The 26,611-nt window shown below is 40.1% G+C and overlaps 1 protein-coding gene across 3 annotated transcripts in view; it reads right to left on the bottom strand.

The window, feature by feature from the left end:
• The window catches only part of urb1 (URB1 ribosome biogenesis homolog), a 121,438-nt gene that overhangs the window by 25,770 nt on the left and 69,057 nt on the right, over window positions 1-26,611 (bottom strand). For all 3 annotated transcript variants that reach the window (XM_060833717.1, XM_060833718.1, XM_060833719.1), the window contains 6 exons: window positions 21,290-21,480; window positions 17,881-17,991; window positions 17,725-17,788; window positions 16,593-16,761; window positions 16,318-16,420; window positions 2,248-2,408 (listed from right to left, as the gene is read on the bottom strand). In XM_060833717.1, the coding sequence (XP_060689700.1) occupies window positions 2,248-2,408; window positions 16,318-16,420; window positions 16,593-16,761; window positions 17,725-17,788; window positions 17,881-17,991; window positions 21,290-21,480 (799 nt within the window). The remainder of the gene's footprint in view (window positions 1-2,247; window positions 2,409-16,317; window positions 16,421-16,592; window positions 16,762-17,724; window positions 17,789-17,880; window positions 17,992-21,289; window positions 21,481-26,611) is intronic.

Here is a 26,611-nt window from a genome sequence, read left to right as displayed (position 1 = left end):
GACATTATACTTAGTGAAAACAGACGAAAGAGAGTAACAAGAAAGACTGAAGGTCTGGAGGAATTGGATTAAAAGCAGTGGGTATTACAATTGGATATGTTCTTACTGGGAGGAAAAGGTTGAGAGGTTAAATCATTGCTATTAACAGGAGATAAGGTAATGCAGGCTAATGACAAGCTTGTTCAACTTGTCCAGAACAGCAGAACAGACAACAAAGCCCGCACCTGATGGCAGTAAATTCAAAACTGAGGAAGCAAAATTTCAATGAATGAGCGTTAATGGAACAGACTCACTGGGGAAGGCACAAAAGCAGTTAACATTCATTAACTCAAATGCAAATCAAATATCTTTCAGAAAATAAAATTTTTGGTTGGAGTAATTAAAAACAGCAGGTAGGGAGATTTTGAACTCTGGTTTCCCAAAGCTATTCACTTCTGCAATTTCCTCGTGTCAAATTAGATTCTGTTATAGACTAATTAACAGAGGTGAGTTGCTATGAAGAGTGAACAACAGGAACTCACTCCCTAACGTCACTGTTGATTAACCTAAACAAAATGGGCTGCAGCAAATCAAGAAGACTAACACCATAGGGCAACTAGGGATGGGCAATAAATGCTGGCCCAGCCAGTGACACCATATCCCATGAATGAATAACAAAATAAAAATCTGTCATTATTACACCCCATGCAACTTTCAGGATGGTAGAAGGTTAACAAGATGGACCTTGATCTTTTCTCATTTAGCAATTCATATGTTGCTATCTTTAAATTAATTTCCACTTTTAAGTATGAAACCAAAACACTGTCTCCTGGAAATCTGAAGCCAAAACAGAAATGCTGAAACTTCTCAGTAGATTATGCAGCATCAGTGGTAAAACAGAGTTCACATTCCAGACTGCTAATCTTTTGACAGAAATTTCTCCTCAAATTCTGAAATATTAACTGTGCCTCTCCCTCCACAGATGTTAACCAATCCTCTATTTCTTTTTATATACAATACTCCTCAAATTCCATGAGCACATATCTCGCCCATTACCTTCTGAGTGGAATCTTATTGGATGTCTTTGAAAATCAAAGTATACTACATCTACTGATTTTCCTTTCTCTACCCCAATAGTTACATTTTCAAAACAAAGTATTATTTTGTTAATCAAGATTTCTCTTTTGTTATATCATTTTACCTCATGTTTAATCATACTATGAATCTGAGTGTATTGTTAAACTTCCTCAGATTCCATCATTTTCCCAACAGATGTCAAGGCAAATGTCCTGTAGATACCTGCTTTCTCTCATGATCCTTTCTTTAAATGTTAGAATTGATTACGTTTAATTCACTGGGACAATTGTAGATTTGAGGAAATTTTGAAAAATCATAATCATTTCTTGCATCATCCCTGAAGCTCTTTTAGAACCCTAAGAAGTAAGCCATCAGAGACAAAACAGAAAGTGCTGAAAAAAAAATCAGATCTGGCAATGACTATGGTGACAGAAAGAGAGTTAACACTTTGAGTCCAATTCAATTTCTTCTGACTTGCTCAGTATTTTCAACACCTTCTATATTAATTTCAGATTTCCAGCAACTGCAGTATTTTGCTTTTATTTATTTGGCCTATGGGTCTAGTGAGATCATTTGTCTTTTAGTCCTTTTTCTTTCTCTAATATCTTTATTCCCCAATATGTAATTATCTCAAGCTCAAGTTCCTCATTCTCATCAGCTCCTTGGTTACTCTCTATTTCTAGTATGTAAGTTATGTCTTTTGTGAAGACAGACATAAAATATTTGCTTAGTTGAATTTACAAAAAGGTAAGTAAAAATATATAAAACTATAATATCAGCATGCGTACAGTTCCTGCTGTTTTATGCTAGGTCAATTTATCACAAAATATCATTGATAAGACTGACATGATGTGTTGAGAACTTTAATGAAACTGCAGACAACAATGAAACAGGCTAACTGGTACAGTCTGTGCATATGCCTGTGTGCCCCAGAGTAACAATGAAGGTTCACAACTCTGACTGCATGCTAGTCTACGGTACTGACAGTCAGAGCCACATCAAGGCGATTTACTATGTCAGATCTTTTCCTGTAGAGAAAGTCTGTAGACATCATGGATACTACAAGACATGAGAAGCACATAACACACTCCCAGTGTATTGGATGGATGTATTTTGAAAGATCCACTTAACTCTGAAAGACATGCATCGGTCTGAGACTAATGCAAATTGTACACCATGCATTTCACTTACCTGCTGCTTTTCCTTAAAGTGAGCAGCCTCCAGATGCATTTGGTAATTACTCAGGATGTGATAGGCTGCAGCTCTTACATTTGGATCATAACTACTAAGAGCTGCCACAGTTAGTCCCAAAGCATTAACATCCACAAACTTGTAGCAGTCTACCACAGCTTCTGCAAAAGATCAAACAAAAATCATAAAGATTTAAATTTATCTGACATTTCATAGCAGATATGATATGGATGATATTCTTCAAGTACAAGTACTGATTTTGAACAGCAACCACTGTTCTCTAGTTAGATTTGGCAATTATTTTGTATTTAGCAATATGCCATAAGTAGCAATTGTAAAATGATGTGAAATTATCAGCAACTTGGTATTGGACATGGGAAAGATGTTTGCAGGTAACAGATTCTTTTCTCTTAACGCAGAAAGACCAGGTGTTGGAAGGCCTTACTTGAAAGCATGTGTTTATGGACCTAGAACTTATTGTCCATCATGGAGGAATTGCAGAGGCAAGGAAAATCTACCAACACTGTCACTACAATTGAATGGGCTCCTCACTGTGATCAGGAATGCGGTAAGAAGGTATTTTACTTATAACTCAAGGTGCTCTTTGGCAACATTTGTCTATCTAGCAAGACTTCCATCACACTCTTAACCACAGTCTATTGACGATACAGACTATCATCCGGGGATAGAGGAGAGGGCTAAACATGAGCAGATTCTCTGCAGCATTCCAGTGGCTCCAAGATATCAACCTTGACAATGGCAACTTGGAACAAAGTCAACCCTTTGTGTTAGAATTAGGAATTTGATTGACCGATCACGACAAAGGCGCAGAAGGGAAAGCAGATTTGAGCAGATATTTCCACATCTCAGACTCCAGCAATGTCAGAAGCCAATTCCTCATTAGGTCAAATTGGTGGACGAGCAGGGGAAATTGGCTGGTTCAATAATGTCCTTGAGGGGAGGAATCTGGTGTCCTTGCCTGGTCTTCTCTACAGGTGACTCTAGACCCACAGCAATGTGTGACTCTTAACTGCCCTCTTGGGCAATTAGGGATGGGCAATAAATGCTGGTTTAGTTAGCGATGAACTCACCCTGTGAATGAAGAAAAAAAATGGATTTGAGTCATCTGTACTTGTAAGCTTCCAGTTTAGCTGGCTATCACCCAGCAGTATCTTTTGGGTACAATTGTGTTTCCCTGAGCCTTGAATGTTGTCAACCGATGCAAAGCTTTTTTTTTCATGTTAGGTAACGGGGATGTGCACCTACGTAAAGCACTCTGTAATCAAGCTAACAGAAACTCATACCTGTACTAATTTCTTGGCAGCTTGATATGGAGATTATTAACCTTGGTGGTGAATGTTTTACACATCAATACCAAAGTGTTAAGAACCATTCAAAAAAATCGACCCCTACTGACAACTTAACTCAGGGGGGCCACAAGAATAATGTTGTAGGAAAAGTAAACAGCTGATGAGGGGTGCATTCTGTTCAGAGGGTTAGCTAGATGCAATTTCTGAACAGGATACAGTGAGGTTATTCTGTATCTAATCTATACCATACTTGTTCTGAATGTATATGATGCAGAAACATTCCATTCTATACTTCTAACATCCCTTCCATTAATGACTACAAAGCAAAGGATTATTAAATAATCTAAATTAGGTTTATGATCACAGCTCTTCCATAATGTAAATTACACGGTCAGTACACACTAGTCTCATTTTGCAAACAGGGAATTAAAATAAAGCAGACAAGATTGATTTTGAACGACAGGAGAGAAAATTGATAATTTCTAGCATGTGACTGTGTTCTGTTTTGTTCTTAATTTCATACAGTCCAATGATCCAGCACATCCGTGACATCACTGAGCAAAAGGACACAAATGCTTATTTGAGATCTTTAGAAATCTAGAGCCAGTTAACCCTAACATTAGCTGGAACTAATGAATACAAAAAATTAAAACAAAGCAATAAGTTGGTGTTCATCATTGGATTGCTTTAGAATTTTGATGCAGCAAAGCTGCAGTGATCCTGAAGCCTACCAAACTGTCTCAATTTGTTTCTCTGCAAATGCGCCTCCAGACTTTGTGTTTTCATAACTGACTTTCAATTTTGAAGCCATAAACATGGTTTCTATTAATGTAATGCAATTGATGACAGGGCTCCTCGGGTGCTGCCTGAACTGCTGTGCTTTTCCAACACCTCTAATCCAGAGACAGGGATAAAGACCTTGCTGAAAATAGGACCTATGAATGTCGCGTGCGATTATTCAAACAAATTACAAAGTAGGAAACTTATGTCAAAGTAGCTACAAAAAGTGTGAGATTATATTATCAGGGTGATTTTATAAACTTTGTTCCTGGGAGCGTTATTATGTGAACTCTTTTCATGTGAACACAATAAGTTTCCCTAGATCCATTATTTAATGTGGTGTGATAAAAATAACAAATGATATGTACATATAAATAGAGCCCTTTTTTTGATTCACTTATGGAATGTCAGTTTCGCTGGCGGGGCAGCATTTATTGCCCTTGCGTAGTTGCCCTTAAGAAGTGAGCTTTCTGCTTGAACTGCTGCAGTCCACTATTGTAGATTGACCCAAAATGCTCAAAGAGGGCATTCCACGATTTTGACCAAATAGCAATCAAAGATCTATTTCCAAGTCAGGATGGTGAGTTGCTTAGAGGAGAACTTGCAGATGGTGGTATTCCCACATATCTGTTGCATTTGAGCATGGAATGCTTGGATATCTGAGGAATTGTAAATGGTGCTAAACACTGAACACTTCATTAATGAACATTCCCACTTGTGACATGATGATAGAGGCAAGGTCAGTGATGGTTGAGTCATAAAGAGAGTTCAAAATCACTTATTAGTTATGGAATACTACATGTTTTTCGAATTTATTCTCTCGTAAAATTATTCAACTTCAGTTGATGAGGACAAAGTTACATCATTGCTGGAATCAAAAAACTCACTCAGTTTCACTCTCAGAAAATCTGCTGAAGAAACTCTCATCCATGTCTATATCACTTGCATACTCAAGATTAGATTACTTACAGTGTGGAAACAGGCCCTTCGGCCCAACAAGTCCACCCGCCGAAGCGCAACCCACCCAGACCCATTCCCCTACACTTACCTCTTCACCTAACACTATGGGCAATTTAGCATGGCCAATTCACCTAACCTGCACATTTTTGGATTGTGGGAGGAAACCGGAGCACCCGGAGGAAACCCACGCAGACACGGGGAGAATGTGCAAACTCCACACAGACAGTTGCCTCAGGCGGGAATTGAACCCGGGTCTCTGGCGCTATGAGGCAGCCGTGCTAACTACTGTGCCACCATGCCGCCCAACTATTCCATCCAAAGCTTTCCAAGCCAGCCTTTCATCTTCTACCCTCTGGAAAGTGTAGGTCATTTGAATCTCTGCAGTTGTATCATATCCATCATCAGACGTCACTCAGTTATCTTTTCTTCCCTCAACAACACACATTGTTACTGGCTCTTCCTTTGTCTCAAATAATGAAGGCTTTATCCTCCATAATCTCAACTTTTTGAAAATATTCATTTATACCAAGCTATTATTTCATTTTCCTCTAGCTCTAGTCTTGTTTATTCCCCTGCTCCTCACTTAACTTTTGACTTTCACCAGGCCAGTCCTATGCTCTGGAATTTCCTTCCCTTAACAGTTCCATAAAATCAATTTTTTTTGCCAGGTTTTTCATTACTCCTCCAAAATAAAGAACTTGCATTTACGCAGTACTGCAGAATGTCTGAAAGTATTTTACAAACAATGGCGTAGCAGTGAAGTGCAGTCATTGTAGTGTAGACAGCCTAGCTGCCAATTCACATCAGACAGATCTCACAAACAGCAGGGTGAAAATAACCAGATAATCTGCTTCTTTGTTTTTGGTTGAGAGACAATCATTGGAGGAAGGGGGGGGGGGAATTCTATGCTACTCTTTGAAAGTATGCCATGGAGTATTTCACATCAAACCAAGATAGGTGATGGAGCTAAAGACCACACCTCTGACAGTACAGCACTCCTTCAGCATTGCATTGCAGTGTCTGTCTAAAGTAATGCGCTCAGATATCAAGAGTATCTTACACAGTCCTATGACTCCTAGGCAAGAGTGCTACCCATTGAACCATTGCCAATAATGCCAAATTTTATTTCAAATTCATGATGTTTTCTTACATTCAAGGTGCCACATTAAAGTCACGTTCTAATGAACAAAGATTTTGTTTCTGTGATTGGGAGTATCCATTATTTATGCAATCGCAATTCAGTTGAGTGAAAATCATGGTCTCTAGGAATAAAAGGAGCATATGTTGTTTCTATACCATAACATCATGGATCATGTTTAAAACTAATTGTCCCTTCTTCAAAGTGGATTCACTCAGTTTTAGTCTCAGGTTATTTCAACTCAATTATTGGGTGCGATTGGCTAACAGGCTTTGCAAATTGAATTAAAAGGGTGTAAGTAAAGGCACCTCTTTTACCAGGTCTAAAATACAATACTTGCTAAAGGTAATTTATTGAAATAATGGCTCCAAACTAATGATCCAAACATTCAAATACACAACAGTAACACTTTTGTTCAACAGACAGACTAACTCCAAAAACATACATCACTGTATTCTTTCATGGGATTGGGCTTCACTGGAAAGGCAGATCCGTAATTAGCTTTGAATGGAGTGGCTTGCTAGGCCATTTCAGAGAACACTTAAGAGTCATCAATGGACTAGATTAAGTAAAAATGGCACATGCTTTCCCTAAAGGAACTAAATGGGTGTTTATAACATTCGGTGGTAGCTTTTTGCACCTTCGCTGAAACTAGTTCCATATTCAAGATTTATTAATTGATTTTAATTCTACGAGTTGCCATAACAGGAACTAAACCCATGTCCCCAAAGAATTAGTCTGCATATCAGGAATACCAGTTCAGCAACATTAGCCCAACAACACTGCCTATAGCTCCCCCCCCAACTAACTTTATTGTATTAATTTGAGACTGGTTCTAAGATTGAATCATAGAGTCCCTACAATGCAGAAAGAGACCATTCAGCCCATGACGTTTGCAATAATCCTCCAAAGTGCATCCCACCCAGACCTCGCACGCTATCACTGTAAAACCACATGGAGTTTTTAGCATGGCTAACCCAACTAATCTGCACATCCTGGACACTACTGGGCAATTTGGCATGGCAAATCCACCAAACCCGCACATCTTTTTACTGTGGAAAGAAACTGGAGTATCCAAAAGAAGCTCACACAGACATAGGGAGCACATACAAACTACACATACACAGTCATCCAAGGCTGGAATCGAACTCGAGTCCCTGGTGCTGTAAGGCAGCAATGCTAAGCACTGAGCCACCCTGCCACTGTTAAATAATTTCGAAAGGGTGTGAGGTGTGGTGAGATTAAGGGTTCCTTTTTTCAAAAAGTGACAAATTATACTCTTTGTCATATCTTTGATGCAGTAGGAAAAGTCCCATCGATTGCCTGAGTGTATCAGATACTTAATACATTTGTAAGTAAGTAAAAGGACAAATCACCTCTAAGAGACTCGGGTAACAGTACTTTTTGTGCTCTAAATGAAAGCTTATTGTCAGATTATTTCAAACTGTTTTACAGAAGGTATAGTGAAAGGGAGATCACACACAATTTCAACTAAAAAGAAAATAAATAAATAGATTAATTTAAAAAGAGTGCTGTGCTGAAAAAGCACAGCCAGTCAGGCAGCATCCGAGGAGCAGGGGAATCGACATTTCGGGCATGAGCCCTTCATCAGGAATGAGTCTTGTGGGCCAAGGGGGCTGAGAGATAAATGGGGGGTGGGATGCACTTATTGTATTCCAGCTATCTCCTCCCCTTGCCCCATTCCCCTTTCATTTATCTCACAGCCCCCTTGGCCCACAAGCCTCATTCCTGATGAAGGGTTAACGTCAGAAACTTGATTCTCCTGCTCGTCGGATGATGCCTGACTAGCTGTGTTTTTCCAGCACTATACTCTTCAATTCTGGCCTCCAGCATTTGCAGCCCTCACTTTCTCCTACATTAATTTAAAGGTCTATTAAAATTTTAAAAACTGTAAATTGTAAATCAGAAATGGAGCAGAAACTATCAGCATCATGAGGAGCATAGAGAGCCTTCTAAAAATTGTAGGACAAAAATGTGCTTATATACTGGGCTTTATATAGCGCAGAAAGAGTTGGTGACATGGGTGATGCTCTTGGCATTGTAATTATGTGAAAATTAGGGACTTGCTGAAGCATGTGATATTGCACAACCAATTGATAGACCAAGTTCATATGATGACAGCAGAACACCAAAGAGAAGCAATAGAAGCTATGCTTTCAAACATGGAATCAAGGCACATTGGTGAAGTCAATATTAAATATATTAATGCTGCTTTTGTGCTAATACTGACTGTGGATTCCAAATTGGAAACATTTCCCATGGTCTAGTGTAGATTTTTACAGAGATAACAACTCTTCACAATACACCCACAAAGTAATTGATATGATAAGCAGATCTTTTTTGTACACCCTCTTAACACACATATGGTAATCTAGAACATGGAAAAGAGGATGATCGTTTAAATAGCGTCTCTCAAAGATGTTTCAAAGGGCTACATTTTGAAATGTAATTACTTATATTATGCAGCTGCTTCATAAAAAGCAAGTTGTTTAAAACAGTTCAATAATGACCAATCCATCTTGGTTCATGGTGAAAAGCATACCAGCCAGAAAGCAGAGACATTTCTTGTTTTTCCCAGTTGTGCTGTGAATTTATTTTTCACATCTATGGAAAACCACTGGGATAAACCTGACTAAAAATACTTTTGAAAAGATGGTATCTTGACAACGTGTTACTCTCTTAGCAGATGAAAATTCAAGCATTTGGGCCAAGACAACACAGAAAAGCTGATTTTAATAAATCATGCTTCCAAGATGGAGTCTTGCCTGAGGGTCTGTGACACTGTAGGTGTCCATGACCTCTTTCATTATGCTCCTAAAGACTGGGATCTGAGCTGAGAGTATGCAATCTTAGAAAATTGCCTTTCGAGTTACTAAAAGTAGAAAAACATTACACAGAACAGAATTAACCTTAAAGGGTGACATCAAACTCTTCAGAATTTAAAAAAAAATCACCATGCACCTTCTAAAAGGAGAGAAATTACACCCTTGAACAGGACAAATAAACTGTGAACTAGTCGTAAAACCGCCATTATATTTAACAACCTTGAAAAGTGAAATGCATCTAAAACGATAAAGACACTTTCATTGACAGATTTACGTCAGACAAATGTAGTCTCTTTCATATTTCAAGGTCACCACCTCTTACAAAACAGCTATATATATCACAACTAATGGAGACAGCATGACATTTTTATTTAAGATCCAGCACAGATCGTGAAATAGTCAGATAGGGATAACACAGAAATTGCTTTACTTTGAGATATCGCATGAGACTATTTTGACTGCAACTGCAGAAAGGTAAAATTTTAAAATCTCAATTAGCTCACTACTGGCCCTCTCTACAATTAGCACGAGTATGTATCCTCAATCGCTTATAATGATCTCTTTCTAGTATTTCTTCATGATAGAATGGTAGTCCATATAACATTCATTCAAATTCAGAAACTTAACTGGCACAGGTTTAAGGGAACAGTAAGACAGAGTTAAAAAAAAAAGAGACCTACAGGAATAAAGTTCAAATTACACCAGGACCAGACAAGGCACAAATGTTTAGCACTATTCTTCTTTTGAAAATACCGAAACTGTAAAAAGTGTTACTGTTGTGGGGAATACATTTCAAATACAAACTGTGTATGTGATGAATTTCATGGCACATGATTAGTGCTTTGTGTAAAATTAGACTTGGCAGCAATGACTCATTTATTACAGAAAATGAGGTAATGGGCTCACTTTTAACTCAGTCAAAACTCCTCAATTTGTGCAGAGTCACAATTTCATCCCACATTCCTCATTTAGCGTAAACGACTATGCTTGATCTTTTTCCATTATCATTTCCCCATAAGACCATAAGAAATAGGAAAAGGAGTAGACCTTTTGACCCATTGAACCTGCTCAACCATTCAATAAGATAATTGCGGATCTGACATTCTGCACATCTCTCTTCCTGTCACCCTGATCAAGAATTTGTCTCAGTCTTAAATATGAACAAAAACTGCATCCCCAAAGGTGTCCACGGCAAGGAGTTTCAAAGTCTTACAAGTCTCTAAGATAAAGAAATTTCTCCTCAGTCTTAAAACTGGCATCCCTTTATTCTGGGACTATGCCCTCTCGTTCTAGACTCTCTAATGAGGTGAGATATCCTCTCAGAATTTACCCTGTCAAGCCCCTTAAGAATTCTATATATTTCGATGACAGCACTTCCCATTTTTTCTAAATTTCAACCAATAGAGTCCCAACCTGTTTAACCTTTGCACATTAGACAATCCCTCCTTACCAGCCATCATTTCAGTAAAGCTTCTCTGAATTGCCTCCAATTAAATATCTTTCCCGAAATAAGGGGACTAAAATTGCTCACAGTACTCCAGATGTGGTCTCACCAAAGTCTTGCACAATTGCAGGGAGGCTTCCTTACTCTTAAACTTCAACCCCCTTGAATTAAGGGCCAACATTCCATTCACCTTCCTGACTACCTTCTGCACCAGCCTGCTTGCTTTATGTGTTTTGTGCACAAGTATCCCCAGGTATTTTTGTGTCGCAAATGTCGTGAGTTAAGCTGAGCTGTCAGCTGTGGATGTTTTCACTATCTTTGGCCATGTGCTGTTTGCCTTTCCTTTATTACCCCAGATTCTCTCTTGGTCTCCTCAAAATTCCCTGAACTAAATTACTTGTTGCCAGGGTAGGAGGGTTAGAGCTATAGGGATAGGCTGAATATGCTGGGGCTGTTTTCCCTGGAGCGTTGGAGGCTGAGGGGTGACCTCATAGAGGTTTATGAAATCAAGAGGGGCATGGATAGGATAAATAGACAATGTCTTTTCTCTGGGTTGGGGCAGTCCTAGAGGGCATAGGGTGAGGGTGAGAGGGGAAAGATGTAAAAGGGACCTAAGGGGCAACTTTTTCATGCAGAAGGTGGTGAGTGTATTGAATGAGCTGTCAGAAGAAGTGGTGGAGGCTAGTACAATTATAGCATTTAAAAGGCGTCTGGATGGGTTTATGAATGGAAGGATTTAGAGGTATATGGGCCAAGTGCGGGCAAATGGGACTAGTGTAGGTTGGGATAGACAAGTTGGACCGATGGATCTGTTTCCGTGCTGTACATCTTTATGACTTGCTGAATCTTCATTTTCATGAAAATACCTCTAACCGTGCAAACTTCAATATTCTGTCCACACATAACTCCTGAATTTCACTCAGTCATCACTGTCTCCAAAGGTGGACACTTGTTTACTGATACTTAACGCTGAGTTCATCCTATCTTTCTCATTATAAGCTCTCTGATCTGCTCCTATTCTGAACTTCTGGACTTCCTTCTACAGTGTTTCCTCAGGATTGCATTTTAATTCACTGAATAAGCTGTACAGTTTAATGCTGCACATTCCCATAATTTTTTTTTGGACATCACCATGTTTCTGTTTTATGGTAAAGGAGGCTCCTTCAACCGAAAAATAAGCAAAGAGAGAAGAAAGATTGAAGCAAAAGTATATTATTGAGTTAAGGCGAAGTAAGCAGCATTCTGTACCTGTCTGCACTACTTCTGACATCGGAATACTCCATTTCCTAGCACTAACATTCATTGAATTGACAAGCTCAAGAGTGATGGTGCCATGGTTAGTATAGGAGCAGTAAATCAGTTAGAGAATGGATTGCACTCAAGTACAAATATAGGTAATCATAATACTTTCTGTGCTGTGGGACAACAAAAATATCAGAAATATCAAGCAATCAGGGTTGAATGCAACTAGCTTAGGTTAAGTAGACTTCTTGTGTTGGATTGATATCTGAGAGTGTTCATTCATCTGGTCACAGAATCACAGAATCTCCACAGGCCATTCAGCCCATCTAGCCCACACTGAGCATCTGAGGAGCATCCTATCCAGATCCATCTCCCCACCCTATCCCTGTAACCTGAATTTCCCAAGACTAATCCACCTCACCTGCACATCCCTAGATACTACAGGTAATTTAGCGTGGCCATCCACCTAACAAGCATATTTTTGGAGAGCAGGAGGACACTAGTGCACTCGGAGGAAACCCACGCAAACATGGGGAGAATATGCAAACTCCACACAGTCAGTCACCCAAGGGAGGAATCAAACCTGGATCCCTTGTACTGTGAATGGGCAGTGCTAACCACTGAGCCACCGTGCCACCCATTTGGAGAGTCAGTGTGGCTTTGATGGACTGAATGGCCTGCTTCCATACTGTAAGGATTCAATGATGTGGTGTTACATTTTTTCTTATTTAAGAAATATGATTGCCGTTAAAGAAAATCTAAATTTAAATCTACAATCTAAAACAACCTAAATCACAGATGGAGGAGCTTTTCTTTGGCTGAATGATCTCAAAGGGTTCTGACTGGGTGTGAATGCTGAAGTCAAATGAACAATCAATTTTACACTTTGAAATGTTTTAAATTCCTGATTATATTTAAACATGCTGACTCTTTCTAATCAGTCAGCCTAATCCAGTCTCTTAGATTAATCTTTTGGTTACCGGTATGACGAGTTTGATAATGCTTATTGGAAGTGACTTTGTAAAATTAGCATTTTAAACCTGTTATATAAAATGATAAATGTTATTGTTCAGGCTGTGGGTATCCCATGAATACCTTAGTCAACATGGGAGAAGGTTAGTGCACTGACAACAGCTCTGCCCAAGAACGACAGACAGTTTATGATCAGTTGTGAATTATTTAGCAAAAGCTACATTCAATTGAAAGGTATAATTGGTTAGTTCATAACATTTAAAAGGGTTTAACTCAATTGGCTGGATGGTTGCTTTGTTGCAGAGTGACACTAACAGCATGAGTTCAATTCCTGTACTGGCTGAAGTTACTATGAAGGACTCTCCTTCTCAACATCTCCCTTTGCCTATGGTGTGGTGACTCTCAGGTTAAACCATCACCAGTTGTCTCTCTCTAATGAGAGAATAGCTCTATGGTCTGGTAAGACTATGGCGACTTTGTTTAACTGTTTAATGTCTAAGTTCAGTGATGCACAACTTCGGAAAAATGTCAGATCTCCTTTAATTACTCCAAGATTTTCCTGCACTTTTGTCTGAATATTTACCTCTGATTAAACAAAGCTTTCTCAGTGAAAAATCTAGTTGCTCTCAGCGATGGGTGCTCTGGCTAAGCCGAAGCTTCTCAGAAAAAAAAATCAGCATCCACCCCAGAGCCATGGACACCTGACAATTTGTGGCCCCAGGAGGTCCTCAATAAATTGGAAACTAGTCAATCAATACTGCAAGAAGGTGGCCTTCACAGAGATTACTTCGGCGAAAGAGGCTCTACTTTATATTCCCAATTCCTTCGTCTCCGCCGCATCTGCTCCCAGGAGGACCAGTTCCAACACCGCACAGTCCAGATGGCCTCCTTCTTCAAGGACCGCAGATTCCCCTCAGACGTGATCGACGATGCCCTCCACCGCATCTCCTCCACTTCCCGCTCCTCCGCCCTTGAGCCCCGCTCCTCCAACAGCCACCAAGACAGAACCCCACTGGTTCTCACCTACCACCCCACCAACCTCCGCATACAACGTATCATCCGCCGTCATTTCCGCCACCTCCAAACGGACCCCACCACCAAGGATATATTTCCCTCCCCTCCCCTATCAGCGTTCCGCAAGGACCACTCCCTTCGTGACTCCGTCGTCAGATCCACACCCCCCACCAACCCAACCTCCACCCCGGCTTTCCCCTGCGACCGCAGGAAATGTAAAACTTGCGCCCACACCTCCACACTCACTTCCCTCCAAGGCCCCAAGGGATCCTTCCATATCCGCCACAAGTTCACCTGTACCTCCACACACATCATCTATTGCATCCGCTGCACCCTCTATATTGGGGAGACAGGCCGCTTACTTGCGGAACGCTTCAGAGAACACCTCTGGGCCGCCCGGACCAACCAACCCAACCACCTCGTGGCTCAACACTTTAACTCTCCCTCCCACTCCACCGTGGACATGCAGGTCCTTGGACTCCTCCACCGGCAGAACATAACAACACGACGGCTGGAGGAGGAGCACCTCATCTTCCGCCTGGGAACCCTCCAACCACAAGGTATGAATTCAGATTTCTCCAGTTTCCTCATTTCCCCTCCCCCCACCTTGTCTCAGTCAGGTTCCCTCAACTCAGCACCGCCCTCCTAACCTGCAATCTCCTTCCTGACCTCTCCGCCCCCACCCCACTCCGGCCTATCACCCTCACCTTGACCTCCTTCCACCTATACCACCTCCATCGCCCCTCCCCCAAGTCCCTCCTCCCTACCTTTTATCTTAGCCTGCTTGGCTACTCTCTCTCATTTCTGATGAAGGGCTTATGCTCGAAATGTCGAATTCCCTATTCCCGAGATGCTGCCTGGCCTGCTGTGCTTTGACCAGCAACACATTTTCAGCTGTGATCTCCAGCATCTGCAGACCTCATTTTTTACTCTACTTGAATCTTGCTTCTTTGCTTTGTATTCATGCTTTGTTTAAACCATGGTAATGTTCGTCAGTCTGTTTTGACTAATTCCTTCTGAATGGCTACAGTCCATTTGAGTACCTTGCCTTTGAGTATATGATTTGGAAATGCTGGTGTTGAACTGGGGCGTACACAGTTAAAAATCACACAACATCAGGTTATAGTCCAACGGGTTTATTTGAAAGCACTAGATTTTGGAGCACTGCTCCTTCATCTGATGAAGTTTTAAATAAATCTGTTGGACTATAATCTGATGTTGCGTGACTTTTAACTTTGAGTACATGGTCAGCTAGTTTGTTTCTCAAAACGAGTGTCATATTGTGCAGGGTGTGCCATCTAGTGGCCATGTCACTAAACTGTTGAAACCACAATTTGTTATTTTGGCACACACTAATAAGATATTATACAATAACAATATAACATACATCATAATATATTATTATATATTATAACAATAAAGAAATATCTGTACCCAAGGTCAGGAGGTGATAGCACTGAGGTGGTGAAGACAGAGGTTTGTGAGTGCACTGTTTGCAAAACAGACTGAAGAAGGTGGTACTTTTTTGATGGCCACCAGCTGCAGAATACAAGAGGTGCAAGTGAAGTCCTAACTGGAAATGTTAACCACAATGGGCATCATTCACATTTTCGTGAATGGCGCTTTTTAAATCATTAAAAATCAGGCCAACCAATGGAACTTTGTGCCATGTCTGTGACTGCGTCATCCCCGATCCTCCCTCCTCAGCGTGAAGGTAGCCTGTAAGCCATCTTATAGAGTCCTACACGGTGAGCCCCACAGTCTACTGCTGGGTTAAGACCAGTCGTGGTGGGATGAAGCTACTGAATGGCTTCTTCAGGACCTCAACTGACAACAGAGGAAGAAGGCCATCCATGGGTCTTCCCAACACGGAAGTAATCAAGGTGGAGGTGAAATGATGGCAGGATCCCTGCAGCCAATAAGGGTTTACTATTAAATACCCTCCTTTGCCTATCAATCTCACCAGAATGGGGAGGGCAGAATTGTCTAGCCATTGTCTTTTGTCACTAAAATTAAGATTTTCCCAATGTTTTGCAACATTTGACAGGTATACTTACAATTACTGCATATTAATTCAATACATGCATTGTGAAAGCGTCGAGAAAATGGTAAAAACCATCATTCATTGACGCTTAGCAAATGGTAATCTAAGAATAAAATCAAAATATTTCAACTGAATAAAGCTCACACATAGTTTTACGTCTTGTTGATAACACTAAAGATGACTTCATTCAAGCTTTGGTCTTAAGTCACATTTTTACAAGGAAAAGATTGGATTTCAAATATTCTTTCATTGCAGGTAGCCTCAATAAGTTACGTTGGAAGCACTATCTTTTTCAAAAAATATAACACACTTTTACATACCTGATGTAGTTAATGCACTGAAGAGGGGCAACAAAAAACAAGGATCATAGAGATTATGGGAATCCTTAATGCTGCACTCTTTGAACGCTACCTCCTTTCCATCCTGAAATAGACAAAATGTTTGCAATATGAATCTGGATCTGACTACGCCATAATATATAGCTGGTATAAAATAAGACACGCTAATTTTCTGTATTTTGCATCAGCCAACATTAATATCCTCAGATATATGAAAAAACCCCACAAATAACGGATAGTAATACAACTAAATGCACCTGTGACAGAATATAACGACGCTGAGGGAAGTTAACAATTGTCTGGAACATTTTCTCTTTGTCCAGGAGTGACAGGATTTCCTCCATGCCTGGTTGTTGCCACAAGGATGGCCCCAGGCTCTTGCGAGTCTTGTGGTGCTCAACAGCAGCTGGACCCCAAAGCAGCAGCCTGAGAAACAGATGTTTAACACAATTTACCTGAATTACAAATGTGCAATTAGGTTCAAAAAACTGCACCACAATACTCAGTGGAGATTGCAATATTGATACATGTGTTTGGTTTCCTCAAGTGTACAAGTAAAATACTGCATTGTGAAAAATGTGTCAGTGAAGCAGAACGTTATTTGGTAAATAAAAATATCTCATTATGTTCTGTTTGAATCTCTCCACAAGGGAACATAGGCAATATTATTGTACCAAAGGAATTTGGATCTCCAGTTTTCTACAAGTACTTTTAACAATTTTTATTGGCAGTTTTTGTTTAATTGCAAAAGTATTATGTGTTATTGGAAAATAAAGAGATCAGCAATATCTTCTACTTATCAGGATTGAGGGGAGATGTAGACATCGCAGCATTGTTAGTGAACTATAAATCCATAGGCCCAGGGTAAACCCCTGGGGACACAGATTCCAATCCTGCCATGTCAATTGAGTGTTCAGTTCTGGGGCAATTAGGGATGGACAGCAAATGTTGGTCCTGCCTAGATCCTATGGAAGAATAAGGTTAAAATGGCTAATATTTTATGGTTTACAATTAATTTTCACTCAAGTACAGGCTTATGAATGATAGAGTCAGTTTCCAGGTGTTTATTATTGATTAAAGGTGATTGCATATTTCATGAAGTTGAAGAAGTCACTTGGCATTGGTGCATGAGGGAACTGATGCTTGTGGGATCTAACTGTGCAAAGATTGGCTACTACAATATAAAAAGCACTTCTCTGTCTGTAAAACACTTTGGGCATGAAAGATGCTATGCAAATACAGTTCATTTTTCTTTAATGCCCTTTGGTAATGAGATGCTTTGAAATAGAAGCCTACAGTTTTCACATTCTGCTGCTTACAGTTTAATCAGGACATTTCCATACATTATTGTAATGAATGTAACTGGAACCACCAGGGAGGATTACTCACCTGTACTCTGCAAGACTGATGTTGTTTTTCTCGTAAGACAGCAGGATCGTCAGCAGCTTCTGATCTTTGCAAAGGAAAGGGACAGATAACCAAATTGGAATAATCATGTCTGCATTTCAGTTGTATGAAATTTAAATTCTTAACCAAGCAATTTACCTGTGTTACTCAGCGTTGCTCCATAAGCCCCCAGTAAAATACCAAAATGATTGCTGTTGCAGACAGTTGGACATCGTCTGACCAAAATCAGTAACAAATCAACCAAAGCATCTATAAGGAAAAACAAATCAAAATCTCAAATAAGAAGTCTTTAAAAAGTGTGACTTCATCTTTTGTGCAATGCCTCAGTCAGTCTCCATTTGTCAACCAATCAATCTTCTCCTCTTATTTAGTGTAAGTGCTGCTTACCCTATACTTTGCTTTTCTGAGAATTGATCTGATGAGCACAAGATAAGAAGTGCTATTTCTCAGCAATACTCAAGATTCATGCTATCAAACGAGAAATGTAATGCTGTTATCTGTGCTAAGCAAGTCAGAATCAAATCCATTGCCCTTTGTGAAGCATATTACAAAAGCTTAATTCCCTTATTTAAGAAAGTACGTCCATTCTTTCTTTAACTATAGGTAAAGTTGGTGGGTAAAGTTTTAGAAATAATAATCAGTGAAAATTAATCAACAGACATTTTGAGAGGATAACTAGCCCAAATTTGTAAATGTAGATTGTGCATGACTAATTTAATTGAGTGTTTTTTTTAAAGTAAGCAATAGGGAAGTTTGATGAAGGGAATGCAATGAATGTTGTTTATTCGGATCTCAGCAATCATTTCACAAAGTATCAGATGAATCGTTCAAAAAGTACAGCATGCTTAATGAATAGGGACACGGAATACAAGAGCAAGGAGGTTGTGTTGAACTTGTATAGGACACTAATTTGGCTTCAGCTAAAGTATTGGGTCTGGGACTGGCCACCTCACTTTAGGAAGGATGAAGGTATCAGAGAGGGTACAGAAAAGATTCATGGGAATGTTTATCTTGCAGAAATGAAGGTTGAGAGAAGATTTGAAAGAGGCATTCAAAAGAATGAGGGATCTGGACAGAGCCAACAGGGAAAAACACTCGCACATTTCTATAGTAACTGGCAAAAGAAGGAAAATCAATGTGAGAAATTCTTTTTTACGCAGCGCATGGTGAACATGTGGATGTCTTCCTGAGAGTGTACTGGAAGCAGATCATGTAAGGCAGTCAAAGGGTAAATCAGACTGTCATTTGAAAAAGAGCAATGTACAAAGTTTCAAAGGTGCGCAGCAGAGCAGCGCTTAGTAAAATGCTCATATGGCTACCAGGCCCCCCCCTGCACTGTAACAATTGTGACTCTGGAGCGGTGAAAAGCTCATTAATGGAATTGAGGCTCATGGAATAGGAGTATCGGTGTCAGCTCAGATGAAAACAATTGGCTTAAGGATGCAAAACAGCGAAACATTGTATACTGGTTGTTGCTTCCAGCATGCAAAATGATAGACAGTAGTGTTCTTCAAGATTCTACCACAGTGCCAGGACGACTGTTTTTATGGATCTATATAAAATGACTTAGATAATGGAATACAGAGTAAAATTTCAAATCTGTCAGTGATACAAAACATGTAGATGTAGAGACAGTAAGGATGTTATCAATCATCTGTAGCAGGACTTGATATGTTGACTGAAAGTGGCAGATGAAATTTGAAGGCTTCCTTCTTTATCCTAATGACACTACAACTCTAATACAGATAGTTAGATGATTAATTTATGGCACACAGGAAGACATATGGCCTACTGAGTCCATACCTGATCTCTGCAAACTATTTAATCAGCCTTACTCCTGCTTGGTCCCTGTAGCCCTGAAAATTTATTTTCTTCAAGTGTCCATTTAATTTCCTTTTGAAATCATGGATCACTTTTGTATCCACTTTCCTCGTGGGCAATGACTTCAAGGTCATCACCACTTGTTGTGTACTGTAATACTGTTCTAATTCACATTCCCCTTGCACGACTTGTCCAAAATCTTAAATCTGCGGGCCCTAGTCCTTGTACCATTTACCAATGAGAAAAGGCTTTCCCAGCTTACTGGAACTAAACCTGTCATCACCTTGTACACCTCTATCAAAACTTCCCTCTTCTCCTCTGTTCCAAGGAGGACAACTCCAGCTTTCTAGCCGAACCTAGTACCCAAAATCCTCGAACCTAGACAAAGATTGGTAAACACCTTCTGCATTCTTTCAAGGGTCTTGACAATACACATTGGCAAAGTAAGGTTATTAAATAATGGACAATGGGTGGAGAAGTTTGAAAGGGAAGACTGGGTGCTTCCTATGATTGACAATATGTTTTTCACATATGATGGAGTGAATACTGTACTCCCATTCTGAACTAATCACGTCGCACCATTGTTTAGAAAATGAACAGAGGGTGCATTGAATAGAAAACTGTACAACTTAACACCAAAGTTCAGAAGATTTGGCCATTCGAACCGTGAACACTTCACAGGAATCTCTTTCAGCCTTTAGTGGGATAAAGAGTGTACATTTCTCTTTACAATTACCACACATTAATGAAAAAGCCAAATGAATGGCTTTGAAGTTGCAATTTTTAAGGATATGATTTTGTTACCAAATGGATAAAACAGGAACTTCTCCATTTTTCAATGAATGAGAAATCTGACCTTGCATGACTTCTTAAAATTATACAAAGTCTTCTCCAATTTTTAATAACCTTTTTCTGACTTTTCTGTTCCAGTGGAGCTGCTTTCTCAGCTATGGAGTCTTGTCATTCAGTTTGATGTTACGTGATAAAATTAGGATAGCAGGTCAGGTTTAAAATGGCTTAGCTGGAACTAATCACTGACTAAGCAGCAGTCAAAGTACAGAATTTCATGTGTATTATTTTGCTTCCAGAATAGAACTTTGCTGTTTGCTGAACAGAGCATGAGATTATCATGAAGAATGTATTTGATATTTCAGTTCTTTACAATAAAACTGAAAAGAAGCCATTAAACAACCAAGTGGTGGAAATTTGCTCCTGCAAACAGCCTGCACTATAGACAGCAAATTATTTAATATCATTTTCTGCAATTATTATAAAAAATCATCACACAATGCAATAATTCTAACATTATTCACCCCCTTCCGAAAATATACAGAAATCTTTTCTTTATTTGTTCATGGGCCATGGGCATTGCTAGCTGGCCAGCATTTAATGCCCAGCCCTAACTGCCCAAAAGGCATTTAAACGTCAGCCACACTGTTGAAGGCTAAACCATGCAAGGACGATACAATTCAAGCCCTCAGTGAATTAGATGGGTTTTTACACATGGTCACCATTAGGTTAGCTCTTTTTAATTCCAGACTTTTATTGGATTCAAACTTGCTATGGTGGTATTCAAACCCATGTTGCCAGAACACTAGCCTGATATTTTGGACAGGCCAGCCCAGTGACATTACCACTACACCATCATCTCTTCACAAGCATATACTTCAGGTGGCATCTCTAGATACCAAGTCTCTACTCTCGGGTATACTTTATCTGGCCTTACCTCTTGCTTTTCCACATTCATCCAGATCCTCTCTGGCCCTCAGCATGGTTGGCAGAAACAGAGAGTGATTTGTTACCATCTCGTGAATCATGGGCAGCGGGATCAAACTTTGAGCCAGGTCTTCATTCTCATACAATATTTGTATCAATTTATAAAGGGCTTCCAAAAACGCCCAATCTCTATAGCGGTACCTGCCATTATAAGAGAGGGATCATTCAACGGAATAATATAATTAAAAACATTTTCATGGATACTGACTTGCGCAGTAAAGTTTTCTATATAATTCTGTGGTAGCTTCTCTTGTGAACCTTCCACTTTTAAGCTCCCCAAATAACATGCCTATGTTGTCTACATTCATTTGTCTCCTTGCATCTTTAATGTGTTAAAATGAAAACTCACCACATCAACTTGTTCCAACTCATGCTTTTACAGAATTCCAATCTTCATTACCAAGTTTCTTCAGCCTTTTCCTCCTTCTTATAATATACAGGTCTTATAAAAACTAACTTGGTTTTGCTGGGTGAGGGGAAGAGAGGATGCAGATGCTGGAGATCAGAGTTAAAAGTGTGGTGCTGGAAAAGCACAGCAGGTTAAGCAGCATCCGAGGATCAGGATGGTCAACGTTTCGTGCATAAGCTCTTCTTCAGGATGAAGAACTTATGTTCGAAATGTTGACTCTCCTGCTCCTCTGATGCTGCCTGACTGGCTGTGCTTTTCCAGCAGCACACTTTTTGACACAGGTCTTGCAGTCCTCTGAACCATTAAATAAAAGTTTCCATTTAAAATGCAGTAAGCTGGAAAGAAATTTGTCCAAACCTGTAGGCGGTACACATAACAACATCAATATCCTGGTTCCTTCAGTTTCTTTCCTGCATTTAAACTTTTCAACCAATATTCCTTGTTCAACCTTCTCTGTATTTATTCCCCTTCCTCTCCTTCCTTTCACTCTCACTACTTCTTTGCCAATTTAAATCTTCATTTGAAGTCACTACCCTGCCAATTTCATTGCTTGCTTTCTTTCTCAACTTTTGCTTCCAGATCCATTGGCTACTGTGTGACTGTGCCATCACACATAGATCTCAATGTATTAAGACCTAACGTATTAAGTTCTTTTCCTAGTTGTTGGCTGGAAACAAGGAGAGACTTGCTGGCAGCAGGCTATAGCGATAAACCCTTGGGTAAAGATACAATCCACTGGGAAGTTGAAGAGGCCTATGATTTGGAGGGCATGGGGACAAAAGGTCGCCTTTCTATAGGAGAGAGCACAGAAAAGATGGCAAGGATATTTCCAGGACTGGAAGGTTTGAGTTATAGGGAGAGGCTGAGTAGGTTAGAGGGACTGAGGCTGAGGGAGTCCAAAAACTGAAGGGCATAGGTTTAAGATGAAAAGGGGGAAGATTTAAAAAGGACCTGAGGGCCAACTTTTTCATGCAGTGTGTGTATGGAATGGATTGCCAGAGGAAATGGTGGAGACAGGTACAATTACAACATTTAAAAAGGTACATGAATAGGAAGGGTTTAGAGGGATATGGACTAAATGTTGGCAAATGGGACTGGGTCAGATTAGGTTGGTGTGATTGAGTTGGACCGAAGGGTCTGTTTCCATGCTGTATAACCCTATGATTCTAAGACAATCTAGGGAGATAAAGGCTCCTTCAAGTGGCCAAGAAAAGAAAAAGAAAGGCTAAATAATTTTAAAATTAACATCAGTATTCTGCATTCTCTTCTCATTCTCCTTGCACTGAAATGAGAGACAGCCAGCCCACAAGATGTGTGGAAACCACCACTTACCATGTAAGGGTGGCATCTCCCTCTTCCATTTCAACACTGAGTTCCCAGCATCCAGCAGATTGTTGCAGCAGTAGCCAATTTAAATCAGGTCACTGGATGCAGCAGTTAATATCAAGTCCATAATCTCAATCGCTGAGAAAACATTAGTCAACCATTTCCATCTCTATATTCACTTCAATATCTTTCTGACTGCAACTCCTCTATCATCCCTTTAGTGTCTTTTCTTCTCCTTGACCTTTTCTATCTTCGATCTTCTACTATAGCTACATTGCCGTCTTTTAACTTTCCTAAGTTTCTCATTTCCATATTCAACTCCTTCTGATTTTACATACCAGACAGTCCCTACCATACTACATATCAACTGCTCTCTGAAATCAGAGAGGAGGATGAAGACAGCAAGAAGCATTAATGATAGGAATGCTAATAATCCTTCCCACTTTAAGTTTGATAGGCAGGGATACAAGATGGCGGCGACCCAGCAAGTCTGAATCTACAGTGCACCTCCCAAGACTTGGGCAAAGTGGGTCACTCACCCCCACCACACTCACCAAATCATTTAAAATAGCTGTTTAATTTAGTTAGTTGTTTAGTATTGAATTTAAACAATCTAATCTTCAGTAAAAATGACTAAAGGGAAGGGAGCCCGCAGCTCTCTGCAAGCAGGAACCCCTCCCCCACCTCCTCCAGCTGCAGCAGAGGCGTCTGCAGCCGCCCCGGAGGACTTACCTACGGTGGCGAGCTTTGTGGAAATAATCTCCAAACTGGTTGCGAAGATCGTGCTTTTATTGAAGAATCCCGAAGTCGATGGGACTCACTCTCGGTCGTGCTGCAAAAGCACGACCGAGACATTAAGGAGGAGCGGAGCTAAAGGCCGCGACCTCCGAAACTACAGCGCAATCGGCCGTGGATCAGGTCCGGACTCTCGAACAGCGAGTCCGGACCTTAGAGAACCACAGTGATTACCTCGAGAATTGAGGTCGTTGAAAAAATATTCGTTTGCTGGGCGTTCCCGAACAGGAAGAGGAAGGCCAGATTATAGTGTTCCTTGAACAGTGGCTTCCACAGCTGTTAAACCTGGAGGCTGGAGCAGGCCAGGTAAGGGTGGAATGGACCTGCCGGGTTGCAACACGCGGGCCCGGTTCGAACCAGCGACCCCGCCCGGTCCTGTTCTGGCTGCACAGCTATAAGGAGAGGCAGATACTCCTAGAAGCCTCTAGAAATCTTGGAAAAGATCCCCAAGCCATGATCTATAAAGGATCCAAGATCATGTTATTCCAGGACTTTTCCCCAGCTCTAGTCCGAAAGAGGAAGGCATTCGATGAGGCGAAGAAGTGTTTAAGGGACTTAAATATTCAGTACTCCTTATGCTACCCAGCGACGCTATGCTTTAACCATGAAGGATCCGTGTATAATTTCGGATCGCCAGAAAAGGCTAATGAATTTTTGGACTCTCTTAGATAAATTGTAAGAGATAATTGATGTTGGTTTGCGTTCTCCCCACCTCGGTTTATACCCACCCCTTTTCTTTTTTTTACCTTACTGTTTAATATTATCTTAGGGGGTGGGGAGAGGGATTTATTTATTTGTTCTCTACTTCACGATTTTCTCCCCCCCTTGGGTTTTTTAAATTATTCTATGTATATATAGGCCATTGGATCTAGTTAATGTTGGTGGGGGGAGGTGGTTACCTTATTCTATTTTACCTCTGTCTCTAGGAGCGGGGTTGTTTTCCCTTGTTATTTTGTATTATTATATTTAATTATTACTTATTGAGGTTGTAATTTTATAGTTATATATGTTTATACATGGTATTAACATTACCAAATATATCCAGGTGTTGGTGTGGGTGGGGGTAGGGTGCTCACTGTTAACTCTAGCTCTGTAGTATATCTGAATTTTCCTCATCCTATTGAGGAGCGCCATGGTCAAGGGTGGGGCACTGGCCGGGAGAGGATACGATGGACCTTTGGAAAGGAAGTGATACTCCCTGGGAATAAGGGCGAAAATCTCCATTTAAATACTTTTTTTTATTTAGAAATAGTTTTTTTATTAAGAAATAGTTTTTTTATTATACTGTTGTGAGTGTATTAGAGAGCCTTTACTTTTGTGAATTTTATATGCTTTATGCTCGGGATGTTCTGGATAGGGGTCTCGGATTTGCCCGGATGATTATGGTTGATCAGTCAGTTAAGTGGTGCACCTGGAATGTCAAGGGGAGTAATTCACCAGTCAAAAGGAAGAAAATATTATCAAATCTCAAGAAAGGGTTGATATAGCTCTCCTACAGGAGACACACTTGTTGGATAAAGAACACTTGAAATTACGACAGGGTGGATTTGATCAGGCTTTTCTTTCTTCTTTTAGCTCAAAAAACAGGGGAGTTCTTATTCTTATTTGGAAGAAATTCCCTTTCAAAATCCTAAATCAGATGAAAGACAAATCTGGACGATATATTCTGATTAAAGCCCTTATAAATGGAGAGGAATATGGGATTTTAAATTTGTATTGCCCCCCCGGCACATCCTTTTAAATTTATAATGGAAGCCTTCTCAAAATTGATGGCTCTCGGTGCCCGTCATACAATTATAGGGGGAGACTTTAATTGTATTATGGATCCGGAAATAGATAGGATTCCCAAGAGTACTGCAGGAGTATCTCCCAGATCTAGACAATTGGTGGATTTGAACAAAGAATTAGGATTAGTTGATGTATGGAGATGTCTTCATCCACAGGACAGAGATTTTTCTTTTTATTCCAATCCACATAAATGTCATACCAGAATTGATATGTTTTTTGCCCCCTCGATTTTTTAAAATTCCATATCATCCTGCAAAATAGGTAGTATAGCAACTTCCGATCACGCTGCTGTATATATGGAAATCAAGGCGAGGAACAATGGGACATCCTCTCGGCATTGGCGTATGGACCCCTTCCTGATGAAAAGTAGTAAATTTGTAAAGTACTTCTCTCAAGAATTTAAAACTTTTTTAGAAATTAATTGATGGGCTGCTAGCCGTACCTAAATGATGTGGGAGACCATCAACGCTTAAGCGCGAGGTTTGATCATCTCATACTCAGCGACCCAGAAAAAATTAAAGAGAGAACAACAGTGTCTGCTCGAAGCTCGCTTAAAAGCAGCTGAAACAGCATACGCTGATAGACATTCTATTATCAAATTGCAAAGGATTATGACCCTTAGGACAGCTCTACCCAAACGGCTAAGAGGGAAATATTATTTGCAAAACAAAAGGTCATATGAATTTGGCAACAAACCAGGTAGATACTTAGCATTTCTTGCAAAGGAAAAAAAGGCCCCTCAAGCTATCACGTCCATCAAGGAAAGTACTGGGTATTTTGACTCATGATCATAAAAGGATTAACGCAATCTTTAGAAAATTTTATTCTGATTTATATAAATCGCAGGGTTGTGAAGATAGGACTAGGAGGATGCAATCATTTTTAAAAAATTTGACCTTTCCGGACCTAACTCCGGAACAGGTATCGGTCTTAAATGCTCCCCTAACACTCCAA

The sequence above is a fragment of the Hemiscyllium ocellatum genome, chromosome 12 (assembly GCF_020745735.1).
Source record: "Hemiscyllium ocellatum isolate sHemOce1 chromosome 12, sHemOce1.pat.X.cur, whole genome shotgun sequence".
In the NCBI taxonomy this organism is placed as follows: domain Eukaryota; kingdom Metazoa; phylum Chordata; class Chondrichthyes; order Orectolobiformes; family Hemiscylliidae; genus Hemiscyllium; species Hemiscyllium ocellatum.
The sequence above is the reverse complement of the archived record's forward strand: the minus strand, read 5'-3'. Positions and strand labels throughout refer to the sequence as shown.